The sequence below is a fragment of the Pseudomyrmex gracilis genome, unplaced genomic scaffold, assembly GCF_002006095.1.
Source record: "Pseudomyrmex gracilis isolate BER0280 unplaced genomic scaffold, ASM200609v1 scaffold_19, whole genome shotgun sequence".
In the NCBI taxonomy this organism is placed as follows: Eukaryota; Metazoa; Arthropoda; class Insecta; order Hymenoptera; family Formicidae; genus Pseudomyrmex; species Pseudomyrmex gracilis.
Window position 1 is genome coordinate 2553 of NW_018020603.1, and position 24122 is coordinate 26674.

Here is a 24122-nt window from a genome sequence, read left to right on the forward strand (position 1 = left end):
ATTTTGCTCTCCAAATCTGGGTTGATTTATTCAATAATTACTTTATATGTAATAGAAAAAACTGGTTCAAAACTTTTNGACTCAGTTTCACTTCTTCTACCTGTTTACAAAAGATTTTAAAGTAATTATCGGACATTCTGTATAAACATGAAAAGTATCTTTTCTACAACTGTGTTTTAAAAGTTATATCCAGTAGATCAGTCTTGTTCTTCTTTGGCATAATTGTTCACAGTACTTTAAAATCAACTTGTTTAAGATTNTATTTCATCCTATAAAAATGTGATTGTATGTATACACTTTTATTCTTTGGTACTATAATAAAAGATATAAAATACACATTTTTATTTACCCTTCAAAAGCCTTTATTATCTCGGCGAATTTGGACTTATTACAGACGATGGCAGTTTTGACGCTTTTCGGATCAAACAACGATTTAACATACGAAGCTGCCACGCGGCTCATATCGTCCATAGTAACGGCAGAAATACGTCGCACCATAAGAGAATTATAATCAGGCGGCAAGTTTCTGCAGTAGCGCTCGAATGATATGTATATTATGTCGGTTATGGATTTTCCTTCATTTACACATTTTAAGATAGCTAACGATTTAGCTGAGTTGTAAAGATGTTGGTCCCATTTGGCTTCCGTAATATGCGTCTCCTAAAACAAAAGTTTCAACATTACAGAGACGATCTAAACTCGCGCTGTTTTTNACAAATTATATATACATTCTGACAATTCAGTTATAATTTCAAAAACAAAACAAACTAAAGTCATACCACTATCGACTTCGTCTTCTTGTACGCAGCTACTATGTTTGTAGCTGTAAAAAGCTGTAAATTTAAGAGTCCTGTGCTCGGATTCAAAAAAATATTAAAATCACAAGAACATTCTTTTGTTTTCATTACTTTCCATAAAGGTCCCTGAAAAAAAACCATGCATGCGTGAAACATATGGCAAACATTACGCAGTTTTTATCAAACAATCAATTTTTTTTATCACCAATCATTACGTGCTTACTTCCATTTGTGAGAAATACTGTAAACAGACAATTAAAGCTGCCAAATCAGGATCGTGAAAATCATTTATACACGGACAAACTTGAATGAAGGACGAAGATTGTACATTTTCTGTTGGATGAATATAACCGTTTTCAGTTATTTCATTAAAAAAGGGTCAAGTAATTCCCAGTCAGCGGTGACAGTAGACCTAAAACATGTATAGTTTATTGCATACATTTACGTACTTCTAATTCTTATATTCGCAGCTGGCAAAAAAAGATCAAAAATTGATATACGTAAAGTTTTAAACATATGATATTATTAGTACACCAATGTAAAAGTCAGACCAATCGTGTAATTTTTTNTATGTTGTAGCAACTTATTAGCATCTTAATTTTAAGTATTTTTTTTATTATACATTATTAAAACCAGTTTTCTATATAATAGTGTTACTTTAAATCTATGTGTATTATACTATTACTTCTGCATCTCATCTCGTGAGTTTCTATCTGTCTGCGTTGATTACGTTTATGGTATATAAAATTAAATGCACAAACAAGAAGCTTAGATCTCATGATTGATATTTAAAGTTACATACTTTTTTTTAAATATTTCAAAGGTTCACTTACACTTATCTTGTTTTTTTTGATGTCATAAACTCTGGAAAAAATTTATTCCACGGAGCGTAGACATCAGGAACGTGTTTGGTTAATTTATCGACATTGACGGCCATGTATGCAAACATATTCTGTGGTGAAGTCATCGTTTTTCGAACAGATTCGAGTTCCTCTAACATTTTCTTTTCTCCTGCAGTATTTAGATGATCTCTGAGAGAACTCAACAAAGTATACAGCTGGTATATGTTGGATGTAAACGGACAATTGTCTGCCAAAGAATTTTCGCTATTATCATCATATTATATTTAACATATTCCATTATATTATCGTTACATTATAATTGTAATGTAATTAGTAAATAAAATCTCCGCAGATTTACCTATTTTATACAACAATATTATCATTAAAGCTTTAAGAAGACAATTATCTTCTCCCGTTGTTTGCTTAAGACTGTTTGTTGCTTGTGTCATTAATATTGTCAATTTGTCGGCCGTTAGTTCAGTGTCATATACAAACTGTTTATACAATTGTACACCTTTTTCATAGTTGTGTACTTCCATCTAAACAAAAAAAAACTGGTTAAAATGTACTTTAAAGTTTCAAGTTATTAAAATATACTTTTTTCTAGAAGAATGTAGTTTTTTACTATATATAATGCATTACTTGAAACATTAAAGATATACTGTGCGGATTAATAAGACCAATTTGAGTATTAAAGTTTCTAACATCAGTTCTTTTCTTCATAGATTCTTTGACGACTTCCAGCAATAACGGAATATACTTTCTATATTCGTTACTAATAGAGAAAGTGTCTACTAAAACATATAACTGAATTACAAATAACTGTGAGTATTTAATACTATATTATACTATACTTACATTTAAACAAATATTGCATTTTGACTATTGAAAGAAAAAATATGAAGACAAATATATACATTTTAACTAAATAGAACTTTATACAATAATATGCGGTACACAAACCGATACTTACATAAATAAAATTTGTATTAATGTCATTTAAATAAGTAAAAAATGGCAGCTTTTTAAAATTTAGTTTAGGATGTTGTTTGAACGTTTCCGTGGTATATCTCTTAATTTGATAAAAAGTGATAAAATCTATACCAGGTATAGGCACACTCGTCAGTATTTCGGTAGGTATAGATTCCTTAAAAAATTGTGAAAGAACAAAATAGAAAGAAATGCTGACAATATTAAGGGATGTATGTATGTATAACCTAACCTAATAATATTTTATTGACGTACGCAGAAAAAAATATATGTATTATTTGTATAAAAAATAGTATGTATAATCTACTATATCTTAATGATATACATATAATCTAATCTTATCAAATTCAAATATATACTTTAATTTCTTTAATAGATTGCTCAAGTTACCTTTATCTGTTTTTTGCTTTTAACTTTTTCATCTTACCTTCGCGATGTGTTCATCTATTCTATTCTTTCTTTTTTTTGCAACTTAAAATACTCATCTAAACTTGGTCTGCCCTTCACAACAACCATCTTAACCTGAAATCATAATCTATTATATTATGTGTATATGTAATTAAATTTTATACTGTATATACTTTTTACTTATATTTGTTTTTCGGTGGTATGTTATTATTAATATACTTATAATACGTACAACATCGGGAACTACAACGACTCTTTGCGAGTTCACTTCAGCAGCTGTGAAACTTCTCGCCAGATACGATGTGTTGGTGTCAATTATCTGGTCACGTAAAATCTCATCCCCCATGATTATATTGACAGTTAGCAAATCACCAGTGCTTTATTTCACATTTTAACGCAGTCACTATGATTTTTTGTTAAATGATAAAACGAACGTTTGTCATTCCACTTCTCTGTCGCTTCTCATGGTTTCTGTCTCTTTATAAGAACAGAAATAAAAAATAACCTCATCTTAACCTGAAATTATAATCTATTATATTATGTGTATATGTATAATTAAATTTTATACTTTATATACTTTTTACTTATATTTGTTTTTTCGGTGGTATGTTATTATTAATATACTTACGCGTGTCATCTGCGAGGAATAATCTAGCTTTTGATTCTGCATGTCACCTCACTTTTGACAATTATACGACGAACTGTCAAAATCGCTTCTCCGTCACTATTCGTTTTCGCGATTTTTCCGATTTACTTTCTCACTTTTCAAATACTTATATTTTTTTCTTTTTACTATTACGTGTTCTCTAACCGCTAAATTTTTCCATNTGTATACGACGAACTGTCAAAATCTCTTCTCTCGCGTTATTATATTATATATCATCATTACATATACTATATTAATCTCGATCGACCAACCAACCGACCAATGGGCAACGCGGAAAAGAGGCAACAATGGCACATGCCTTTTTTAATATAGGATGGATCGTCTTAAGATCCGACTATGAATACCTGCCTAAGTGTAAACACAGGGTGTCTGAAAAATTTTGACACAGCCGAAGTGTGAAGATAGATTAATCTGAAACCGAAAAATCACGTACCATTTTACAAAAAATTTGCAATAGTTATTAAGTGATTAATTAATACAATGGTGATCTAATGAGTGCGTGGGAAGCAATGATTCGAACTCTGTAATCGTGTCTGATTTTCAGTTGTAAACATCAGTTGATCGCAAGAAGTTGTGTCACACGCCACTCGCTCAAACTTTTTCAGACACCCTGTATAAATAAAGTTACTTATATATACATAATTTTATATTAAAACAAATTACATAATTATTATATAATTGTATAATTCTATTATTTATACAATTAGTATATGATTGTATAATTTGTTTTGTAGTTTATATTTGGCTGGTTGTGCGATTACATATATGAGGAAACAAACCAAACAAACGCCATATTCATTGTGTCAAAAAGACGAGCGTTTCATTGGTTGCTACTGCGCGTCTCCGAGAAATGAAAACCTATCTTCTATACTTATATCCATCCATACCATGATCCTTATCCGCCGATTCGTTCAGCGCACCCGTTGCTCGCCTTGAATTCGTCGTGTTGGTGACATAGCGAGGAAAAATGGAGCGAAATGGAAATTTGTTAGAACGCATGTCTTTTTCTCTCCTCAAGAATCGTTATTTGATGTGAAAGAGCTATTTCGGTGACAATCGGTCTGATTTTTTTAATCACGATAACAGTCGCGTGACGTGTTGCGCACGTTTAACGCGAACGTTCTCAGGGTGTTTCTCCGTTGGTTACACGCCTTCTTCGTTGCCTCTGATCGCATCTACGAGATCGATACACGCTCTTATCGGCCACGCGACGTCGTGGTTATTCGCTTGTCCCGGCTTCGCCAGGTTATCTCGTCGAAGTTTCGTTATGTCGGGCGAGCACACGACAGTGAGCAAGTGTCCCTCCGAATATGTTAAACTCAACGTCGGTGGTTCACTCCACTACACCACCATAGGCACCTTGCAGAAGCAGGATACTATGCTCCGCGCTATGTTTAGCGGCCGCATGGAGGTTCTTACTGACTCAGAAGGTGAGATACTTCGTATGTGTTTTTGTGTACATACTGCAATCTCTTGGTCAAACGCGTAAGATCGCACAACACGCAATGTTGATCGGTCTTAAAATTGCTGATTATCTATTCCCTATCTTGTAAGAAACATATATAAAAGCGTAAGAATTTATTTATTCGAACATTTATTTGTGAAAGCAGACTATTTTATGTTAATTTTCAAGATTCGCTAAATACGATCAGAGTTTGCTTTATTTGTCTTTTGTAACTTGTTGCTTTTTTTTTTACCAATTGTAGGCTGGATATTGATCGATCGCTGTGGCAAGCATTTTGGGACAATCTTGAATTTTTTGAGGGACGGTTCGGTTCCGTTGCCGGATAATACGAGAGACATGGCGGAACTGCTGGCGGAGGCAAAGTATTATTGCATCAGCGAGCTGGTAGAGTCCTGTGAACATGCGCTTCTTTACAAAGATCGGGAATCAGAACCGATCTGCAGAGTCCCTCTTATCGCCTCTCAAAAGGAAGAACAGTTACTCATAAACAGCACTAATAAACCTGTGGTCAAACTGCTCATTAATAGGCATAATAATAAATATTCTTACACAAGGTAATAATATTAAATACTACTATTGTGAAATATTGCCGTTTTTTTTTTTTTCGAAAATAAATAAACTTCTCAATCTTTGCAGTACATCAGACGATAATCTACTTAAAAATATAGAATTATTTGACAAGATGTCGCTTAGATTCAGCGGTAGAGTGTTATTCATTAAAGATGTTATTGGCTCAACCGAGATTTGTTGTTGGACGTTTTACGGACACGGTCGTAAGGTGGCTGAAGTCTGCTGCCATTCAATCGTCTATACAACCGATAAGAAACACACAAAGGTAATATTGATGATGTGGTAATATGGATCTCATTGACATTTTCTCAGAATTATTTGATAAACAATACTTCTCTTTTCAGGTCGAATTTCCTGAAGCGCGAATATACGAGGAAACATTAAACATTTTGTTGTACGAACATAGAAATTGTCCGGATCAGGACTTGATGCAAGCGACGTCTTTGCGCGGTGCGGCATGCGCGTCCGACGAAGAAGAGGGCGAGCGTTCGGGGTTAGCTCGCCTTCGCTCCAACAAACAAAACCTCAACTGACACAATGTCGTTCTCAATCCACCACATGCCGCGTTCCTCAGCGTTGTGCGCTCTTTCAAGAAACCAAATTAAATGAAACAAACCGCGAAGTATCAAGGACAATAGTCGTATGAGTGTGATTCTAGACTGTCTCTATCTCTGTGCCGAATCTCTCGTTTTTTCTCATTCTGTCGGAAGACGGGGGGGGGGGGAGGGGAGGAAAAAACCAGTTGGATTTAACTTCGGTCGTACGATAGGTCATCTCGATACATCACACATCGCACAAGATTACACNCGGTCGTACGATAGGTCATCTCGATACATCACACATCGCACAAGATTACACGCTCTGTTTAATATAAAAAGATACGTGTGTCACTTTCCTGATTTATATAAAACGGAATGACAAATTTGTGTGTCTTTAAGGTTCTTTCCTTTTATTGTTCTTGCTATACAAGCGCGTGTTTGTAAATATATATTAATGTACGATTAAGAATGGCACTTTATCGATTTTGTCTTGTGAATCGAAAAGAATGTGTGTAGCGTCTTGCGCGCCTTACTATTTATGTGCCAAATTTGTATTAAATCCACGACAGAGAAATAAGTCCAAGTTGCCATTCTGTGACTGATAAAAAAAAAAAAAAAATTATTTATAAATTTATACTCTACAAAAGAAAACAACACTTTTAAGCAGTCGTATATAGATTAATTAAATTGTTATAAAAAGATTTTTGCGCTAAACTAGGACTGCGTTGTTACCTGTTATAAGTATTATTATCACGATATATTGTATTATTTTATTATTATATCATCAATCATCTTTATTATCATTATCACTGTCGTTATTTCTGGACACGGCAGATATCGTATGATGCAGGTACATGTGAAGATCTTTTTAATATATATATATATAAATATAAATATAAATATATAAATTACCACTTATTATTCCTACAGACATCATGATAAATTCATCATGTTTATTATATACTTTTTCTTAAAAATTTCCATAATTTAATATATATCAATAAAACTCTCAAAACACGTATAATTTGCATATATCTTTCAACAACATTAAGATTTTGTTGAATTGTGGAAAGAATAAGCTGGAGTAAACATTACTGCCAGCAAAGTAAACAAATGTAACATCAGTTAGAAAAAGGTTTTTTTTAATGCGCAAATTTTTGCTTCGATCAAAGGGAAGGAGATTACACGAATTGAATTTTAAAATGTACATTTTGAGTTTAATTATTAATCACTACACCTGACAAAATTGGTCGAAAACAATTTGTCGTCAAAAACAGCAGCGATTTATCGCCGCGAAATTGTTTGACAAGATATTTTATAAAATGTTTTTCTTTCCCGTCTCGTAATATGATGCACATTTATGTGTAATTATTTTTTTTATGTCATTATATATGCAACAATAAAAGATTGATTTTTGTTTCACTAATTTATACTTTCACTTACGCAACAGAATTGTGGCAATCAGAACTGCGGTGTACCGAAGTTCGTGCGAGTGTCTATTGTTACAATATAACTGTTACAATAACGGTAAAAAAAAAAGAGAAACATCAATTTTTTTTATTTTATAAGAGAAGTAATCAAGATAAATCTGCTCAATTTTCTCGAAAGAAACATATGTTAGATAAATAAAAAAAAAGTAAACTATATGGAAACATACATGGATTATATGCATTTTTATGTGTGTAATTTTCAATACATGATCCGTAATTCTACACAGGTTTAAGAATCCATGTGTTATTGTTATAAGACATAGTACATATACAATATTGTAATATATTTTCATGTCTGTAAAACATGTAAGTTGTATTATATACAAGGTGTCTAAAACTTTTTGACACAGCCGACGTATGAAAATATATTGGGTCAATCTGAACGGAAAAGTCATGTACAGTTTTGCTCAATTTTAATAGTTATTAAGATATTAAGTTAATTAACATGTGAGCCAATGAGAACGCGCGTGAGTAGCGACGGACTCGATTCTGTAGGCGTATATAAAACTATGTAATTTTCAGAAAATCAATAAATGAATATCAGCTGATAGCGAGAAGCTGTCGCTCGCTGTGTGTTATTCCGTTGTTAGAAAATTGTACAAATTTAAGCAATATCACATGGTTTTATACACGCCCCATAGAATTCAGCCTTCCCACGTGCTTGTTAATGGCTCATATTAATATTTTAATAACCACTGGGAATTTTGCAAAGTTGTTAAACTGTTTTCGTTAGGATTGATCTAATCTATTTTCACACTTTGATTGTGTCAAAAAGTTTTGGACACTCCGTACGTGTATAATATTATTGAATCGAATATATATTTACGTTGCACAAAATATACCCTATGAAGTTTCTTGTGTTTACGATTTTAAATAAGCGCAATAGAAATTTATAGATTATTCAAAAAAAAAAAAAAACTTAAATTTATACATACGCTTTTGGCATTTTCGAGATATATATACAGTATATTAATTTTTTTCTCAGAATTTATCTAAAATAGCAAAAAGTGGAGCGCATTCGAAGAAAATTATAAAATAAAATAATGCAAATTCTCTCTCTCTCTCTTTAAAAACGTAATATAAATCTGGTTCTACCATTTACACAGAAGATTATATGCATATTATTAAAATCTCCGCTTAGACGCAAAATCAAGTGCAAAAACTTTCTGCGAGAGTTTTTCGGGTTTTTATTAATTTTGAAACATTAAATTTTCTTAATAAAAAGAAAAAACTGGAAATAAAAACAAAAAAGAAAATAGAGGCAAACGTTGAGATTGATTCCAGCGACATGTATTATGAAATAAGATATTATTATACATAAATGTATGTGAATACATACATAAATACGTACATACATATATATATATACGTATATATATACACACATATATATATGTACGACAGTTTGCAGCTAAAGACAGTATTCGCAAACGTTTCTTCTTAAGACGGAATCAAATGTGCATACACATGTTGTCGGAGGTTGTTAAACCCCTGAATTAGAAAAGGCACATCAGTTGTTTCTTCTGAATGATACTAGATACCGTTTTGTCTAGTATCGACACGCTACTACTGATCACCTTATAAACGGTGTGTTTACGTAAGTGTATCGTGATTGCTTTTTTTTTTTTTTTTTTTTTTTTTTTTTTTTTTTTTTTTTAACTATACACAATGGTTTTTGTTTTCGATGAAATTACTGTCTACTAACAGCCACGATTACACATGAGCATCGACAGAAGAATATATATATTGACGGAAAACGTTACAAATATATCGCAAAGATGTCAATAGATCGATTGACTTACATTTATTTAATTTCTACACTTTTTTTTTTTTTTTTTTTTTCCATAAAATTTTTGCATAGTCTTACACAAACCTCTCTATAATTAAAATCCGAAGTTCTCGCATCTCGCGAAGACGGAGATTCTTACATAAAAGACTTTTAACTATAAACAAAACGATTATTAATTTTACAGTAGATCTTTATGTTCGAAGTATTATCTATTTATGATTATAACATATGTTATTACACGTACTGTGCAAGTTCCGCATATTTAATTTTGAAAACGTGTCGCGATTAGAGTGTGGAATTTTAAATTTCCGTTTGTCGGAAATATCAAAGTATCTTGCGCGCGTGTCTCGTAATACTACAAATATTCATAAGGTACGCCGAGAATGTCAGAAAGAATTCTGTGACTATAATGACATTCATACGAGCGTTTTGGACTTTCCAGAACGTTTTGTGATCTCGTGACGCAAGTCAAGTTTTTGTGTGTGCGTAATATTATCAAATTTTTACCGGAACCTCATAACTTTGTCACGCGTTTGTTTAATGCAATTGCAATTCTTTTTTCCGCAATACAAATTACCTTTATCGTTTCTTCAAAGCTACGATGTGTGTTTTATACACACAGAGCCGTATAAATTTACAAAAAAAAAAAAAAGAAGAAAAAAAAAAAACAGTTTGTGACATTTCACACAAATCCTCGTGTTCATATTGTTCCAAAATACGAGTACTTAACGCGAGTACACTTCTGTTGTTTGTATCCCTTTATACGTCATCTTTAATATAAGATCACAAATTGGTAACGCGTTACACGCAATTGTCTTAATTACATAATACAGTTTAAACATCTTAAGGCTACTCGCACACCCATCCGTTCGACCACTATGTACCCAGGGATTCAAAAATAAATTCTATTTCGTAAAAATAAGAGAGATAATGTATTGACTTACAAATATAAATCTTATAATCTACATTTATAAATATATACATTTTTATATATATATATATATATATATATCTATATATATTATATTGTTTTAAACCTACAAACTCAAGGAATATACTTTTGTAAGTGCATCTGGAGCAAATGGGATTATATGCGGGACGAAGAATAAATGGAATCCAATGAGAGATACTAAAGTCAAAAAAAAAAAAAAAAAAAAAAAAAAAAAAAAAAAAAAAAAAAAAAANAAAACAAAACAACACGTGTAATACAATAAGGATCAAAAAGGAAAATTATTAAACTTTTTTTTATTATAGTTCAAAATAAATGACACAATGAAACACAAACACATATTTATTTATTTTTATAAGTTTAACGTCAATAATCAATTAATTAGTCTTCAACATAAAAGAATTGTTTACATGTATTAAAATAAAATTTATTATATTTTGAATTTTGTGTTCTTACAATAGTTTTGAGAAAATTGTCATTATCATAATATGAAAATATGATATGTTTGTCGAGCAGAGAAAAAGAGTAAAAATTATTAAATGGAAAAAAATGTGAAATAAGAAATATAATAATGAAAAAAAAGAAAAAAAAAAAAAGAAAAAGTTATTTATCCAAATTAATATCTAACTTTATTTTCGTACATATTCAAGTGTATGAAAATTATTTCATTGTTCACTTATCAGCACCCATTACGTCATTTACCTAATTTAAAAAGAATTATATGAGAAATTATACGAAGAACAATTAAAGTCCTATTAATATGTCCAAATTGTGTGAACTCATTATAACGGAATGCTTGTCACTACAATGAAAACTGCTATGATAAAACAATCAGTGATAAAAGAATGAGACAGAAAAATAACGAAAGGAATGATGCATGAGCAATCTATCCTTTTTCTCGCGACTTATTCTCATTGAAGCGAGCATTCCAAGTACAGTTTAATGATCAAATTCTACAAAATCCTATAGAAACAATTGTACACTTTAAATTGAGCGTACACACCTATCACTTATTATGTCTGTGAATATACTTATTAAAAAAATGGATGAACTATTTTGAATTCTATTAAATGAATTTTTTTTTTGAATCGGTATATTTATTTTTTATACATAATATAATTAAAATGTTAGACCGTACGATGAATTATTTTTCAATGAAAACTTAAAAAATAAAACTGCGTTCAGATTAGACGCAACATTATTGACAATAACAACATAGGGGTAAACAGTATAGTTGTTGGCCTCCCAACAGTAATTGGCCATGTAGTAAAGTAGTAATAAATATAAAAAAAATACTATCATTATATTCTAAATTATAAACATTTTAATATTAATTAAGTTTTTCTGCTCCGAATAAAAGTAATATTATAGTATTTAAGAAGCTCAAAAACTTATTGTTATACGATAATCATTGACCAACTGGCCAATCACTGTTTTTAAGGTTATGAAAACCATATGACAGTCATTGGCCTCTTATTTTGAGTTATAAATACAAATGTAAGTAGGTTTGTTAGTTTTTAATGTGTTATAAATAAAATATTCATTCCTATATTTTCATAAGTCAAAATAAAAACTTTATTATGATAANTGTTATGTAAACAGATACTAACAGAACTCATATGGCCAATAACTGTCTATTTTGACTATAGGAAATATTTTATCAAATTTTGAACAATTTTTCAAATTTTCTAATAAATTTATTAGTTTATTTGCGATTGTTATAGTTTGTTTGAGCTAGTAGTACTGAAGATTTACTTCAAGTTATTAAATTTAATTTTATAATTTACTCTATATAGCGCAGTTTTCCTTAAGTGGCCAATCACTGTATCTCTTACCCCTATTGCTTTGTTACTGATGTGGCTATAATAAAATATACAAGACGTTTCTAATGTTGTCAATGTTGTTGTGCCAAACCCAAGAATTCTTTCTCACAGATTGTGTTTCACTGTACGTATGTATGCACATGCTGTTAAATAGAAATGCACAAGATGCAAACTTAAAAAAGAGAAGCAAATATTCGATGCGTACTATATCGAGAAATATAAACGTTCTTTCGGAAAATAATATTATTATAAGTGTGTGTGTGTGTATTTTGTATGTGTATATGCGTGTGTGTATATATATATATATTCCCACGTGCTCCACTCGACCAGTCAGCAGCGACCAACACAATTAACACACCCTACACACTATTTCGCTCTTCGTTACTGCAAAAATGCTAGAATTTTACGCAGTAATACAAAGAATTTCTTACGTAATTTCACATAAAACTCACATTCATTCGTCCGCTTCCGGAGATCAGTTCACGACGTGGTGCGCCACTTACTTCACATAGCTGCCTCGGTCTTAGTGCGTTTGCAGGGGCTTATTACGTTTTCACCCGTTACGCATTCTTTATTCTCTTCGGCGATTGGGGAGGGCGATCGCTTCTTTGCAACGCATACCTCGGCAACGGCGTTGTTCTTGACAATTTCATTTTTCGGTAAGTTGAACTTGACTATAACGGCGGTCATGTTGTCGCAACCCGTTCCGTCGCCAAGAGTGTCCGGCGCGAGACAATGATCAAACAGCTGCAACATACAATCGCGATTCTTAATTAATAGCAATTTAAATAGCAAGAGAATACATTCTCTCATACATGTTTTAAATATATTCTTTAAGCATATAAAACATTTTATACATGTACGTGTAAAAAAAGCGTAAAAAAAGATGTTTTCTCATATCACGCTTAAACTTAGTATTTTCAAATTGAAAATTAAAACGACGTAAACGACAAAATTCGCCAAGAGACTCGAAGAAAAAAAATTGGAAAATTTCTAAAATGCAATTACGATACCTCCTCGCAGATCTTCGAAATATTTTCATAGCCACTTTGTGACAACCGAGTGCGTACAAACTGGACAACGCTTTGACTGGTCATAAAATTCCATATTCCGTCGCACGCGAGCACCATAAATTCGTCCTTCCCCGGTTCGATTGTGATGTGCCTCACATCCGGTAGAGCGGAGATCATTTGTTCTTGGGGCGGTAACACCATATTCTTCTTGTACGCATGATCGCCGAGCGCTCTGGATAGGTTCAAACCGCCGTTCACTCTGCCGTCACTCGTCACTTCTCCGCCTGCTTTTACTATACGTTCCATTTCCGGTGCGTCTTCAGGTTTGTGATCCAGACTGAGTTCAATAGCTTGACCGTCTCTGCATAGAACACAACGAGAGTCTCCGGCATTGGCCACGTACAATTCGTTGCCTTTGAGAATCGCTACAACCGCGGTACATCCGCTGTCCGAACCGGGCTGAAATAAAAGTTACACACATTATAAATTTTTAAGTAAAATTTTTACTATATATATATATGTAATTATTACACAACACCATTTACCTTTTCCGCATTAATCATGAGATCGTCAGCGTCTTCGTCAGACTCCTGATCTAGATCTTCTTCTTCGATCTCATCATCTTCATCTTCATCGCTTTCATCGTCAACGTCGTCCGTATCATCTTCTTCGCTGTGAAACGACAAGAAAAAAAAAACTTCCTCGATTTAAGTGCAACGCGCTTAGAAATCACGTGCTTTTTACATTAAAATAATCAAAAATTTATACCTTCCAGGAACACCGTCGAACGTTTCATCATTTTCGTCATCGTCATCATCTTCGTCGGACTCATCACTGTCTTTTTTAAGTAAACTTTGGTAAAGATCCACAGATTGAATTTTTTTTCGACTGCTGGTTATTCGCTCTTGCTGACCTGCGTCTCCGTTCTCTACAGGAGTACAAGAACTGCTTGACACATTGTCTCCTCCGCCTTTACTGCTATCCGCGTCCTCCACTCTCTTAGATTTTGCACCATTAACCTCTACTTCATTGGCATTGGACTCAACGCATTGTGTTGTTTTTCCGGGACTTGAGATTTCCTTCACGTCTTCGGAACTGTCAGGCATATCCATGGGTTTAGCAAGTTCCGCGTCCGCAGTAGATTCCACTGGCGGAGACGTGTGAGCACTGCCGTTGCTTGTTGTCGAGTCCAATACTTGCTCGGCCTCATTGCTTCCCGGACAGTCGGAGTCTTTTCGCTCAACGGTGCTTGATAGTGTCGATCCGCAAGGCTGACTCGAACTACTCACATCTGTCTCATTTGTATTCCACGACGAGGACGAAGACGATGTGGGTGGTGGCGATGGCAATGACGAACATCCCTCACCGGACGACGAGCAACTAGCTTTCTCGCGCCCTCTGCGACCGCGTAGGTAAGGACTCGCAAACGCGCGTTTACATTTCTCTCCTTTCAAGTTTTTAACATGAGGATTTGGCATCCCTGATTGGTACTTCGCTATTACTTGTTCCAACGGCATTGTCGCTTCCATACATAGATTATTAACATTCTCTTCTTCATCTGCACGCAACGTAATGTAGGAAGACAATCTTATTAAATGTTTACTCATACAGATAGACAAAAGAAGAACATGAGTTTTTACAAATAATAAAATTAAGAAAATTATGCGTAAAAAGGTATATCCTGTAATAATGCATATCCTTAGTATGAAAAGAAACGCACCAGATTCGTTTGTATCAATGGCTTTTTTCTCTGAAGTAAAAGACGTTCCCGCTAACTCTTTGAGGATATTGACTACTTCTGGTGTTGTGAGAGTGGCATCAAAACCAAGAAAAGCATCTATCAGAGCTTGTCTGATGTCGCCATTTTTGTAAGCTTCTGTCTGTTTAATAAAATCAGGAAGTTTCTGAGCACAGTATGTTGCAACCTCATGTCCTCCATGGCCATCGTATACAGCAAACAGCGAACAATTCTCATCGAAATCTATACAACAGTTGTGGGCATCCTAGAAAAATAATTATAAGAATCAGTGCTCTTGCTCGTATAGATGATGCATCTTGGCTTGATAATGATATTAGTTTGTTTTATTGGCGTTAGCAAATAAAGCAAGATAATATAACAAATTGCTTTTATATGTTCAATACCACTATATAACTTCTTCATATTTACAGGCCAATAATAAATATTATATTCTATCGCATGTATCTCTGTTGAAAAACGTTAAAAATTATATTTGTATCAATCTTTTTCATCATACAACATCAACTGTGTGGATTTTGTTTTGTTGAGATATCTTGTCTGTTAGCAAATAAATGATAAACCAGGAATATCAAATGGCGTTAATGGGTGTCGGATTCGACGTTTGGTGCGCGTCGGCGATAACCGGAGCGCGGTGACCGGTTAACCAAATAATCGGTCAACCCGGCAAATTGTGCGAATCCATCGCCCGCCCGAACTAGACTGGAAGATACGACAAACGCACGCCACGCGATCGCAATATCTTCGTCATCGTCATAACTATCGTTGTTATTGTTGTCGTCGTCGTCGTCGTCGTCGTCGTCGTCGCCGTAACTACGACTTCCCGCTTACCTCTTGACTGACCCGCCAGCCTTGCATGGAGCTCGCACCGTATGCAACATTCTTTCCCACTTCGTCGCTCGACTCCTTCTGCGTTTTCGGCTCCGACAAGTACGCGCCCATGTTTCGAAATACCGGCTGGCCGTCGTGTGAATCCCGCGGCGTCTAAGCAAATATCGCAATATCTCGCTTGAAAAACAAGACTCGCCAAGCGTGGTAGTATACGGTCGTTAACTAGCCTCTCATGACCGGTTTTTGGCTTTTCTGTTTTCCAACGCGCAGCTGGCGCCAGCTGCACGACACGAGCGGACGCGGGAGCGTGTGCGCATGCGCCGCCATCTTTTCCTTAAATACGTCGAACAGTTTTGTATATAGGTGATATATGATATATGATTCTATTCGTACAAGCTTTCTTATTATATGAAATTGCATTACTGCATAGATACGTTTATTTCATATGAAAAAAATGATTATTTTATAGCACCCGCTCAGTTAATTTTCAATAATAGATAAATCAATAAAATTATTGATTATCGTATACTAGTTAACAAGTATTTTACATATATGTTCTTTTCTTATTTTTAGTTAAAAAAAATTTATATTAAAAAACAATGTACGTTTATATCAAATTCAACCGATTCTAAAAGGCATAATAAAACGCTATTGGTTTTGTGGGCTTGTTCTCTGACGGAACCAATAGAGATTCATCTATGTCTTTTAGGATTGGTTGATAATTCCTTAGTATCTTTATATATATGTATACATATTGTATATTGGTTGTTTTGTGACGTGACGGATGAAAAATTTACATTTTAAATCTCATTTTATCGCTCTTACATTGAAATAATTTAGGGAAAATTTTGGAGATTTTTTGGTAAACGAGACAGTACCGTTTATAAGTTTATTAGAGTTAAAAAAAAACCCACATTTGAGTAAACGCAGTCATTTATGTCGCCATTTTATTGTATATAATGTAATTATATAAAAGATATAATTTTACATTACAGAAAAGTAAATCACTATATAATACTGATAGATATTATAATTTTAAAGTGATAAGTACAAAAATTATTACACAATAAAGGAGAAGGTAATATGAAATGGATTGTGAGATAAAATAGATTAGTACAATCTTGTCAATAGAAATATCTGCTGCAAATAAAAATACAAATTAGTTTTCTCTCTAATATTTTTTCACTGTTCAAAAAGTATTATTGTTATACTGCAAATATAAAAACTCTGATCTATTTTATCTCGCGGTCAGTTCACCTTGCTTGTTTTTTTCATTCGTTCACACAGAACAAAAACTCCATTAGACATTCTATTAGATATCACATAGAGCTGTTTACGTCTAATGGAATCTTTGTGCTATGTGTATATTGTATATTGTTACTTTTTTGTTGCTTGTCTTTATAATCGTCGTTTGTGTAATTTATTATATCACACAAATTATGATTGTAAAGAAATAATTTTGTACATATTTTGTATATTACATTTCTATGTATACATGCGTATATATTATATGTGTATAATTATAATATATATGTATATTATACTGAAAAATGTTGATATAGCCGAATTGTTTAGATAGATTAAGCCAATCTGAACAAAAAAGTCTTGTACCATTTTGCAAAATTTGCAATAGGTATTAAGTAATTAATTAATACGTTTGACCCAATAAGTGCGTGGGAAGCAATGATCCGGACTCGATAGGCGTGATATGATTTTCAGTTGTAAAGAAAATGTGTTTTGACACACTTTGGCTCAACATTTTTCGAACACCCTATATATTTCTTGAGAAAACTATATCTCAACTTTTTCCATGTATTTTCTGTATAATTTATTTCAATTTTTTACAAATTGTACATTCTATCACATACACACACAAATATATGTATGCAAAAATGTGCAATTTACTTAAAAAATAATTCTAAAACCATATGAAATAATATTTTCAAATCAAAATTTATCATGTCAAATTATTCATTCATCATCAAATTTTATCCCAATGTATAATTATCATAGATGCAAATAAAAAAACTATTGAACTATTATGGCTGCGTTCCGTTTCACGCATATGCGCGCATTTATCTATAGTACACGTTACGTATAGTATAGATAAATGCGCGCATATGCGTAAAACGGAACGCAGATTATTACTCAATTTTCTCAAGAATAAAAAATTTAGCTATGTAAAAGTAAAATGCAACAGTCACAAACAATTACCGGTTATTATCTATTGTGTATATTACACATAAATATTACACATAATATATTACACATAAAATATTACACAAATATAAATGTTACCTGCAAAAGTTCAAATATACTTAAAAGATATTACGTTTGTTCAGTACATTTCTTCAAGAGATATTGCGTCTTTATATACGCTGTAGGTGTACAAATACTAAAAAATTAATATACCTGAGTTATACTTCTGTACTTGAGCTGAAATATGATAACAATAATGGATTCACGGATGGCAATTGGTTTTTTATTATCTGTGCGCTATAATAGCAATATTCTTGAAATCTTTTGAGCTCAGTTTTAGAAATTCCTTTAGTAAGATTGCGAGATAATTCAAATGGATCTTGTATAGATAGTGACGTTATAGGAAACTGTTCACTACAATGCGGAGCCAACTTTTTCAAATCAAATTCATTTTGTTTTAGTGGCTTGCCTAGCAATGGACAAATAATGTATTCGTAATTAAACTCCGCATAAAAAATAAAAAATCCCATTAAAAGTTCTTCGAAAGTAAAATTTGGTGTTCTAACATGAAAGTTATAACTTACACCAACTTCCCAACCTAAATAAAACAAAACAAATAATCTCAGTAACGTATAAACTAAAAAGTAAACACAATAAAACATAAACACATATAAATCAATCAAATAAGTATCTTTTGCAATTTATTTGATTTAGTAGGCAAATTCAGCAAGTAATTCTCTTTTGTATTCTCTTTTTGTAAGTAATTTCTCTATTGTCAACTTTTCTTTAACACAATTTATGATTGTTTTGTTTGTATTTTGTTTATCAGTATGATTCAATATTATAACTTACCATCAATTTTCCATGATTTATTGCTTAAGTTTATCAGTCCCGAAATACTCGGAAAAACTAGCAATTTTTGCAAATAAAAGATTACACACCACGTTAGAGCGTAGTTGGTTATTTTATATGATCCTGAGAGATTAGAGTATCCTAACCATTGCTTAAGAAATAAAATCATTTTGCGGCCACATGGGAATGCTTGATTAAAAAATCTTAAAAAAATAATAATAATAATGTGCATTTACTTACAATACAAGAAGTGTACATTCACACAAAAATGTGCGATATTAAAGATATTTAAACTAAAGTAGATCTTAAACTAGATCTAGATAAATTAGATCTTAAGTAGATCTTAACGCAAAAGAAGACAACTTACCCAATTAGTTTTGTGTTCTCGACTGCTAGACCATTTGTGACTGAAATGTCACACATCAGTCTTAGCGGAATATTATAAACCTTTGCAATAGGTATCTTAGTATTTAACACTATATTCTGCACTTTCCACACTTGAGAATTACTAGATAAGAGACTTGCGATTTCAAGTATTAGATTTTTGGGATCTCTATGTGATAAATTTCTTCCTTCGTACATGTGGTCTGTAATATGAACATGTGATATAAAAAATCAAAGAAAACGCATACATGTATAAAGCATAAAATAAATACAGATTTTTCCTTATGTGTATAATTAACATCATAAATCAAGAGTGACTTACCGCAGTCCAAAAATATATCGATATCGCTGCCAGGCAATGCTAAGTCCGAGATTCTAGATCCAAAAGGATAAGCTCTTAAATTAGGAAAATTCCACTGTAACTGAACCTCTATGCTACACACCATGTTGTGAATCATCTCATTGTAACTCTCATAATTAGATTGTTCAAGTAGAGCTTCAGCTTTTTGTTCAGCTTTCAGTAAAATATTTGAAACTCTTTTTGGTACTTTACCTAGTATACCACCATATACTATTCTGTTTTTATGTTCTAATGTTTCATAATGATACTTGAATGCTTGTGAATTTCCAAACCACAAATATTGACATGTGTAACAGTAGTAAAAGTTAAATTGCAGATCGTGTGCAAAAGTTGAATTGCAGATTGCTTTGTATAATTCTGCAAGCCGTCTTCTATGATAAAAAACACCCAAGTGTTTTATGAAGTTACTTTCCAATGGACTTTCATAAGAACAAAACTCACAGAGGTATTTGCGTGCAGAATATTTTTTGTTAGAAAACAATTTATGTATAGTTTGCAGATCTTCTTTTACAGATGATGACCAAGATTTTTTCCAATTTTGATGATTGTTGCTTATTATATGTTCAGCAATTGCCTGATCGTCATTATTTACTTTGTTAGGTGAGTTTTTGCCTTCACATAATAAGCATACAACATTTTTATTTTCATCTAATATCATGTGTTCTCGTGCCAATCCCAATATGCTGAAAGGTTTTCCATCCTTCAGACAGTTTATATCATTGTTTACCATTTGAGATAACAGCTTCTTATGAGTGTCAGAATATTTAATATGATTGGCAAATTCTTCTGACAATTTGTTATTCTCTTCTATAGAAATTTTTTTATTACACGTTATGCAGTAATACATTCTATCATCTTTGCATAATGAGAAGTATATATTGAGACTTAATGTATCTATCATTGCATACATTGCCTCTCTACATTCAAAATTTATTTTAGAACATTCGGACTCCTGAGGAATTTTGGAATTCTCTTCTTTATCTGATAAATAATCATAATAATTCTCATTATTTTTCTGTAACGCCTTTTCTTTTTGTTGTTTTCTTCTGGTCTTTCTTTGATTCCTTTTTGAACACAATTTTATATTGTCTTCTATTATACTGTCTTTTATTAACAAATTGTCTAGTAAAGTAAAACTATTATGCTTATTATTATTAAGTCTTTCATATGTATCGCCTATTGTGGCCAAACGAAATTCTATTCTGCTTTTTTCCTCAAAAGTTAACTGCAAGCTCTGTGCTTGATCAATCACATTGTCTATATCTTCGACGTTATCTTTCTGAGAAAGACTGGATATTTTTATTTTGTTTTCATCGAGAAGTATCTCATCGTCTTCTTTTATTACATTTTCGTTAGTAGAAATGTCTTCATCGAGAAGTATCTCATTTTCTTCTTTTATTACATTTTCGTTAGTAGAAATGTTTTCATCAAGAAGTATCTCATTGTCTCCATTTATTACATTTTCGTTAGTAGAAACGTTTCCATCACTTCTAACGCTATTTAGATTTGTGCAAGTAATTAACGAAGTAGTTTTCTTTGGTAAAATAGAGATATCTTCTAGTACTTTTTTCATTTAAGTTGTTATTTATACATTCATCCGTTAATTGCGCATTTTGTGTTTTATCTTGTTCTTTTTTCTCCTCTTTTTTCTTCAATTTATTTTTTTGTCTCCTTCTTCTACATTGAACAGAATCTTCAATAATCGACGTCATCATGTACTTACTGATTTTATTAGGTATACTTGTCGACGAATAAGCTATTACGTGACACGTGGTGCTCAAAGATTTGGTAGGTTGGTTTGGTTTGGTGCAAGTCAGTGTTCACAGTTTTAGCTTCCTTACAGCATGCTGACTTAGAATGGCGTATGGACAGAGATGCCAGATCGCACCGGACAGCATCGGTCTAGTTTCCACCGAAGCATTGGGTGCGTTCAGACAACTCAACGGTTGAGAGATCATCACTTACGATAGGACTATTCTTCAAAATCTGCTGCGGTTCCAAAAGTATGATCCAATCAGAAGTGATTATCTCTCAACAGTTGTGCAACTGTTGAGTTGTCTGAACGCACCCATTAATTCACACCTAATGCGACGTAGAATATGAGTACAGATTGATCCTTAAGAGCCGTCTACAATGGAGAGTTGTAGGCCGTAATAGTAAGAAATTGACCAATCACAGACAAAGTACAGAAGAATAATCGATTGTGATTTGTCAATTTCTTACTGTTACAGTCTAAAACTCTCCATTGTAGACGGCTCTTTATGTTACCGAAGCACTGTATGTACGTATACAGTCTTTAAGGCCTGTTCTACAATACAGTCGTAAGCTGTAAGTCGTAAGAAATTGATCAATCACAGATTAATCACAGAAGAATAATCGATTGTGATTGGTCAATTTCTTACGACTTACGGCTTACGACTGTATTGTAGAACAGGCCTAAAGGGTGCTTTCCAACTACGTACAAAGGCGACACTGTGGGTTTGTTCGCGTCGCATGCCCCAACATGCTCCTACTCGCTCCAACGCGCTCTAATACGTTCGCGTCACCGGAAACAATATGGCGACTAGGTGTTCGCGTCGCGTTAGAGCGTACCCTAAGGGGCAATTAGGAGCATGCTCTATTTGCCTCAGCTTTAAAGATGGTGCAGTTGGGGCATTTTGTTGTGCACATGCGCAATGATTGAGCCGATTGAGGACGAGTACAATAATTTTTATGTCGTACATATCTCCTGTTTCGGGATCAATTTGAAAAACGTCTTATTTAAAAGTATGTGGAAATTATTGTGTAGATCTTATCAGGCAAGGAATTCACTGTTGAGAAGCTTATAATAATTAAAGTATTAAGTGTAATAATTGTTTCTCATTTTTTTTAGTTGCAAGAGAAATAATGGAACTTAATCAGAAAAGTATAATAACACATCCCACAAGTATTAATTCCTCGATAACCAGACCTGTGATTTCAAATTCAGCTGTGCCTAAAATGCTGTCATTTAAGTTAATTAAGCCCAAGACTGTTGCACTTACTCCTGTAACTTCTACAACAGACTCGACACAGTATCTAACCACAACAACCACTGTGCCTTTAAATTCTTTACTGGATGTAGCAAGTTCTTCCAGAATACACTCTCAGGCTGTAATTAATGAAAATTCTTCAGCTACAATTCCCTTAACAAGTTCTGTACAGCACGTGCCTTCATTGGATTCTTCAACTGTATATATAGACTCAGATGATGAAAAAGAAAATAATTCTGCTTTCAACAAGNATGGTCACTTTATTTGGGATCACAAAACTATAATGTTGTTTTTCTCAGAATATGAAGAACATCAGAAAAAGCTACAAGAAAAAAAATATCAAAGTAAAGAGGCCATGTTTCACGCAATAGCAGAATCGTTCCAGAAAAGAGGTTACAGAAATGCTACCAAAAATCACATAAAAAATAAATTTAAATTATTAAAGAAGAAATGGGACAAGTATATTAAACGTACCATGGGAAAAAACAGCTCTGGGAAAGGCATGAAACCTCTTCCATATGAAAAGTAAATTTCATTTTTTGTTTTCTGTACCCAACTGTAAATATGATATTTTTTAAGTGAATACTTACAATTTAACAATTAATCAATTTAATCAATCTTCTTGTTTGGTATTTTTATTCTTTTATTATTTTCAAACTATCTTATGTACTTATAACGATTAATTAATTGAATATATCATATTTGTTCTTGCAGTGAAATGACAAAAATATTCGGGAAAAGTCATAGTGGAACACCAGCTTTTGTGGTTGGTCGCAATGAAATTGTTTCTCAGCAAGAGATTTTGCAAAAAGTTGGTCTAAATTTGCCTGAGTAAGTAATCATTATCTCTTTAAGAGGTTTTTTTATTTTTTTTGATACACAGTTTAAAGTGTTTTCTGTTACAGGAATGACAATGAAGAGCAGTCCTCTATCGCACCAAACTCACCACTTTCGACATCGACAGTTAATAGTGAATCTCGATCAATGGCGGATAGTTGCAGTTTATCTATAACGGATAGCAGCTGCTCATCTCTAGTAAATTCAAAAGCAAAGGTACGAGATGGTAAATTGGCACTTACTGTACAATCCGTTAAAGAATCCATCTGTGCTATGCTACAAAACGAAAGTAAGGCCAAACAAGAAACACGAACACAATACCTGACAGAGCTTCAAAAGTGTAATGAGCTACAAAAAGAGCGAAATAACATCTTGCAAAAGCAACTTAAAGTATTAGAGAGACTGGAAAAAAAACTATATAAAAATATGCCAGAATTATACCCAACACAAAAAGAATCATCAAATGAAGAAGAATTATAAGACTGAAATCACTATAGATATAAGATAGTTATTATATAAATATTATATAAATATAATATTTTATATAAA

The 24122-nt window shown here is 32.7% G+C and overlaps 6 protein-coding genes and 1 long non-coding RNA gene across 9 annotated transcripts in view; 3 read left to right on the forward strand and 4 right to left on the reverse strand.

The window, feature by feature from the left end:
- LOC109851712 (WD repeat-containing protein 6-like) overlaps window positions 1–222 on the forward strand; it is a 2727-nt gene extending 2505 nt beyond the window's left edge. Inside the window, exon 3 of the mRNA XM_020422045.1 lies at window positions 184–222. Within this exon, the coding sequence (XP_020277634.1) occupies window positions 184–222 (39 nt within the window). The remainder of the gene's footprint in view (window positions 1–183) is intronic.
- On the reverse strand, window positions 7–1209 carry LOC109851701 (uncharacterized protein C05D11.1-like). Its single transcript, XM_020422035.1, has 4 exons — window positions 1021–1209; window positions 780–923; window positions 350–660; window positions 7–269 (listed from the first exon to the last, which is right to left on the reverse strand). The coding sequence occupies exons 1-4, from the start codon at window positions 1024–1026 to the stop codon at window positions 227–229; spliced, it is 504 nt and encodes a 167-aa protein (XP_020277624.1). The 5' UTR covers window positions 1027–1209; the 3' UTR covers window positions 7–226.
- Window positions 1210–2695: 1486 nt separating this feature from the next.
- On the reverse strand, window positions 2696–4669 carry LOC109851702. Of its 2 annotated transcripts, none has more exons than XR_002249929.1 (4): window positions 3666–3895; window positions 3270–3553; window positions 3057–3151; window positions 2696–2786 (listed from the first exon to the last, which is right to left on the reverse strand). It is a non-coding gene; the product is annotated as an uncharacterized LOC109851702 (long non-coding RNA). The 2 variants fall into 2 exon arrangements; XR_002249928.1 differs by adding an exon at window positions 4592–4669 and having other exon boundaries at window positions 2771–3151; window positions 3666–4115.
- A 280-nt stretch (window positions 4670–4949) lies between these two features.
- Window positions 4950–7086, forward strand: LOC109851700 (BTB/POZ domain-containing adapter for CUL3-mediated RhoA degradation protein 3). The gene is made up of 5 exons (XM_020422034.1): window positions 4950–5134; window positions 5411–5723; window positions 5806–6004; window positions 6084–6508; window positions 6561–7086. Exons 1-4 carry the CDS (start codon window positions 4972–4974, stop codon window positions 6270–6272), a joined length of 864 nt encoding a protein of 287 aa, XP_020277623.1. The 5' UTR covers window positions 4950–4971; the 3' UTR covers window positions 6273–6508; window positions 6561–7086.
- A 3687-nt stretch (window positions 7087–10773) lies between these two features.
- LOC109851709 (probable protein phosphatase CG10417) lies at window positions 10774–16199 on the reverse strand. The gene is made up of 6 exons (XM_020422041.1): window positions 15930–16199; window positions 15063–15345; window positions 14111–14900; window positions 13888–14014; window positions 13343–13801; window positions 10774–13076 (listed from the first exon to the last, which is right to left on the reverse strand). Exons 1-6 carry the CDS (start codon window positions 16038–16040, stop codon window positions 12834–12836), a joined length of 2013 nt encoding a protein of 670 aa, XP_020277630.1. The 5' UTR covers window positions 16041–16199; the 3' UTR covers window positions 10774–12833.
- Window positions 16200–16867: 668 nt separating this feature from the next.
- LOC109851711 lies at window positions 16868–21562 on the reverse strand. Its single transcript, XM_020422044.1, has 4 exons — window positions 19687–21562; window positions 19348–19567; window positions 18981–19183; window positions 16868–18726 (listed from the first exon to the last, which is right to left on the reverse strand). The coding sequence occupies exons 1-4, from the start codon at window positions 21296–21298 to the stop codon at window positions 18347–18349; spliced, it is 2415 nt and encodes an 804-aa protein (XP_020277633.1). The 5' UTR covers window positions 21299–21562; the 3' UTR covers window positions 16868–18346.
- Window positions 21563–22209: 647 nt separating this feature from the next.
- Window positions 22210–24093, forward strand: LOC109851713. Of its 2 annotated transcripts, none has more exons than XM_020422046.1 (4): window positions 22210–22491; window positions 22598–23261; window positions 23451–23567; window positions 23642–24093. In XM_020422046.1, exons 1-4 carry the CDS (start codon window positions 22401–22403, stop codon window positions 24051–24053), a joined length of 1284 nt encoding a protein of 427 aa, XP_020277635.1. In that variant the 5' UTR covers window positions 22210–22400; the 3' UTR covers window positions 24054–24093. The 2 variants fall into 2 exon arrangements, with proteins under 2 accessions (XP_020277635.1, XP_020277636.1); XM_020422047.1 differs by having other exon boundaries at window positions 22403–22523.
- The last annotated feature ends 29 nt before the right edge of the window (window positions 24094–24122 follow it).

Coding starts and splice junctions, on each gene's coding strand:
- LOC109851709 (XM_020422041.1), bottom strand. CDS start 16,040: ATGGGCGCGTACTTGTCGGAGCCGAAAACGCAGAAGGAGTCGAGCGAC. Junction 13,802..13,887: donor TCATGATTAATGCGGAAAAG/GTAAATGGTGTT, acceptor CTTTTATTTCAG/CCCGGTTCGGACAGCGGATG. Junction 13,077..13,342: donor TTTCGAAGATCTGCGAGGAG/GTATCGTAATTG, acceptor TGTATGTTGCAG/CTGTTTGATCATTGTCTCGC.
- LOC109851700 (XM_020422034.1), top strand. CDS start 4,972: ATGTCGGGCGAGCACACGACAGTGAGCAAGTGTCCCTCCGAATATGTT. Junction 5,724..5,805: donor AATAAATATTCTTACACAAG/GTAATAATATTA, acceptor CAATCTTTGCAG/TACATCAGACGATAATCTAC. Junction 6,005..6,083: donor CCGATAAGAAACACACAAAG/GTAATATTGATG, acceptor TTCTCTTTTCAG/GTCGAATTTCCTGAAGCGCG.
- LOC109851711 (XM_020422044.1), bottom strand. CDS start 21,298: ATGAAAAAAGTACTAGAAGATATCTCTATTTTACCAAAGAAAACTACT. Junction 19,568..19,686: donor CGATATATTTTTGGACTGCG/GTAAGTCACTCT, acceptor TTCATATTACAG/ACCACATGTACGAAGGAAGA. Junction 19,184..19,347: donor GAGAACACAAAACTAATTGG/GTAAGTTGTCTT, acceptor TATTTTTTTAAG/ATTTTTTAATCAAGCATTCC.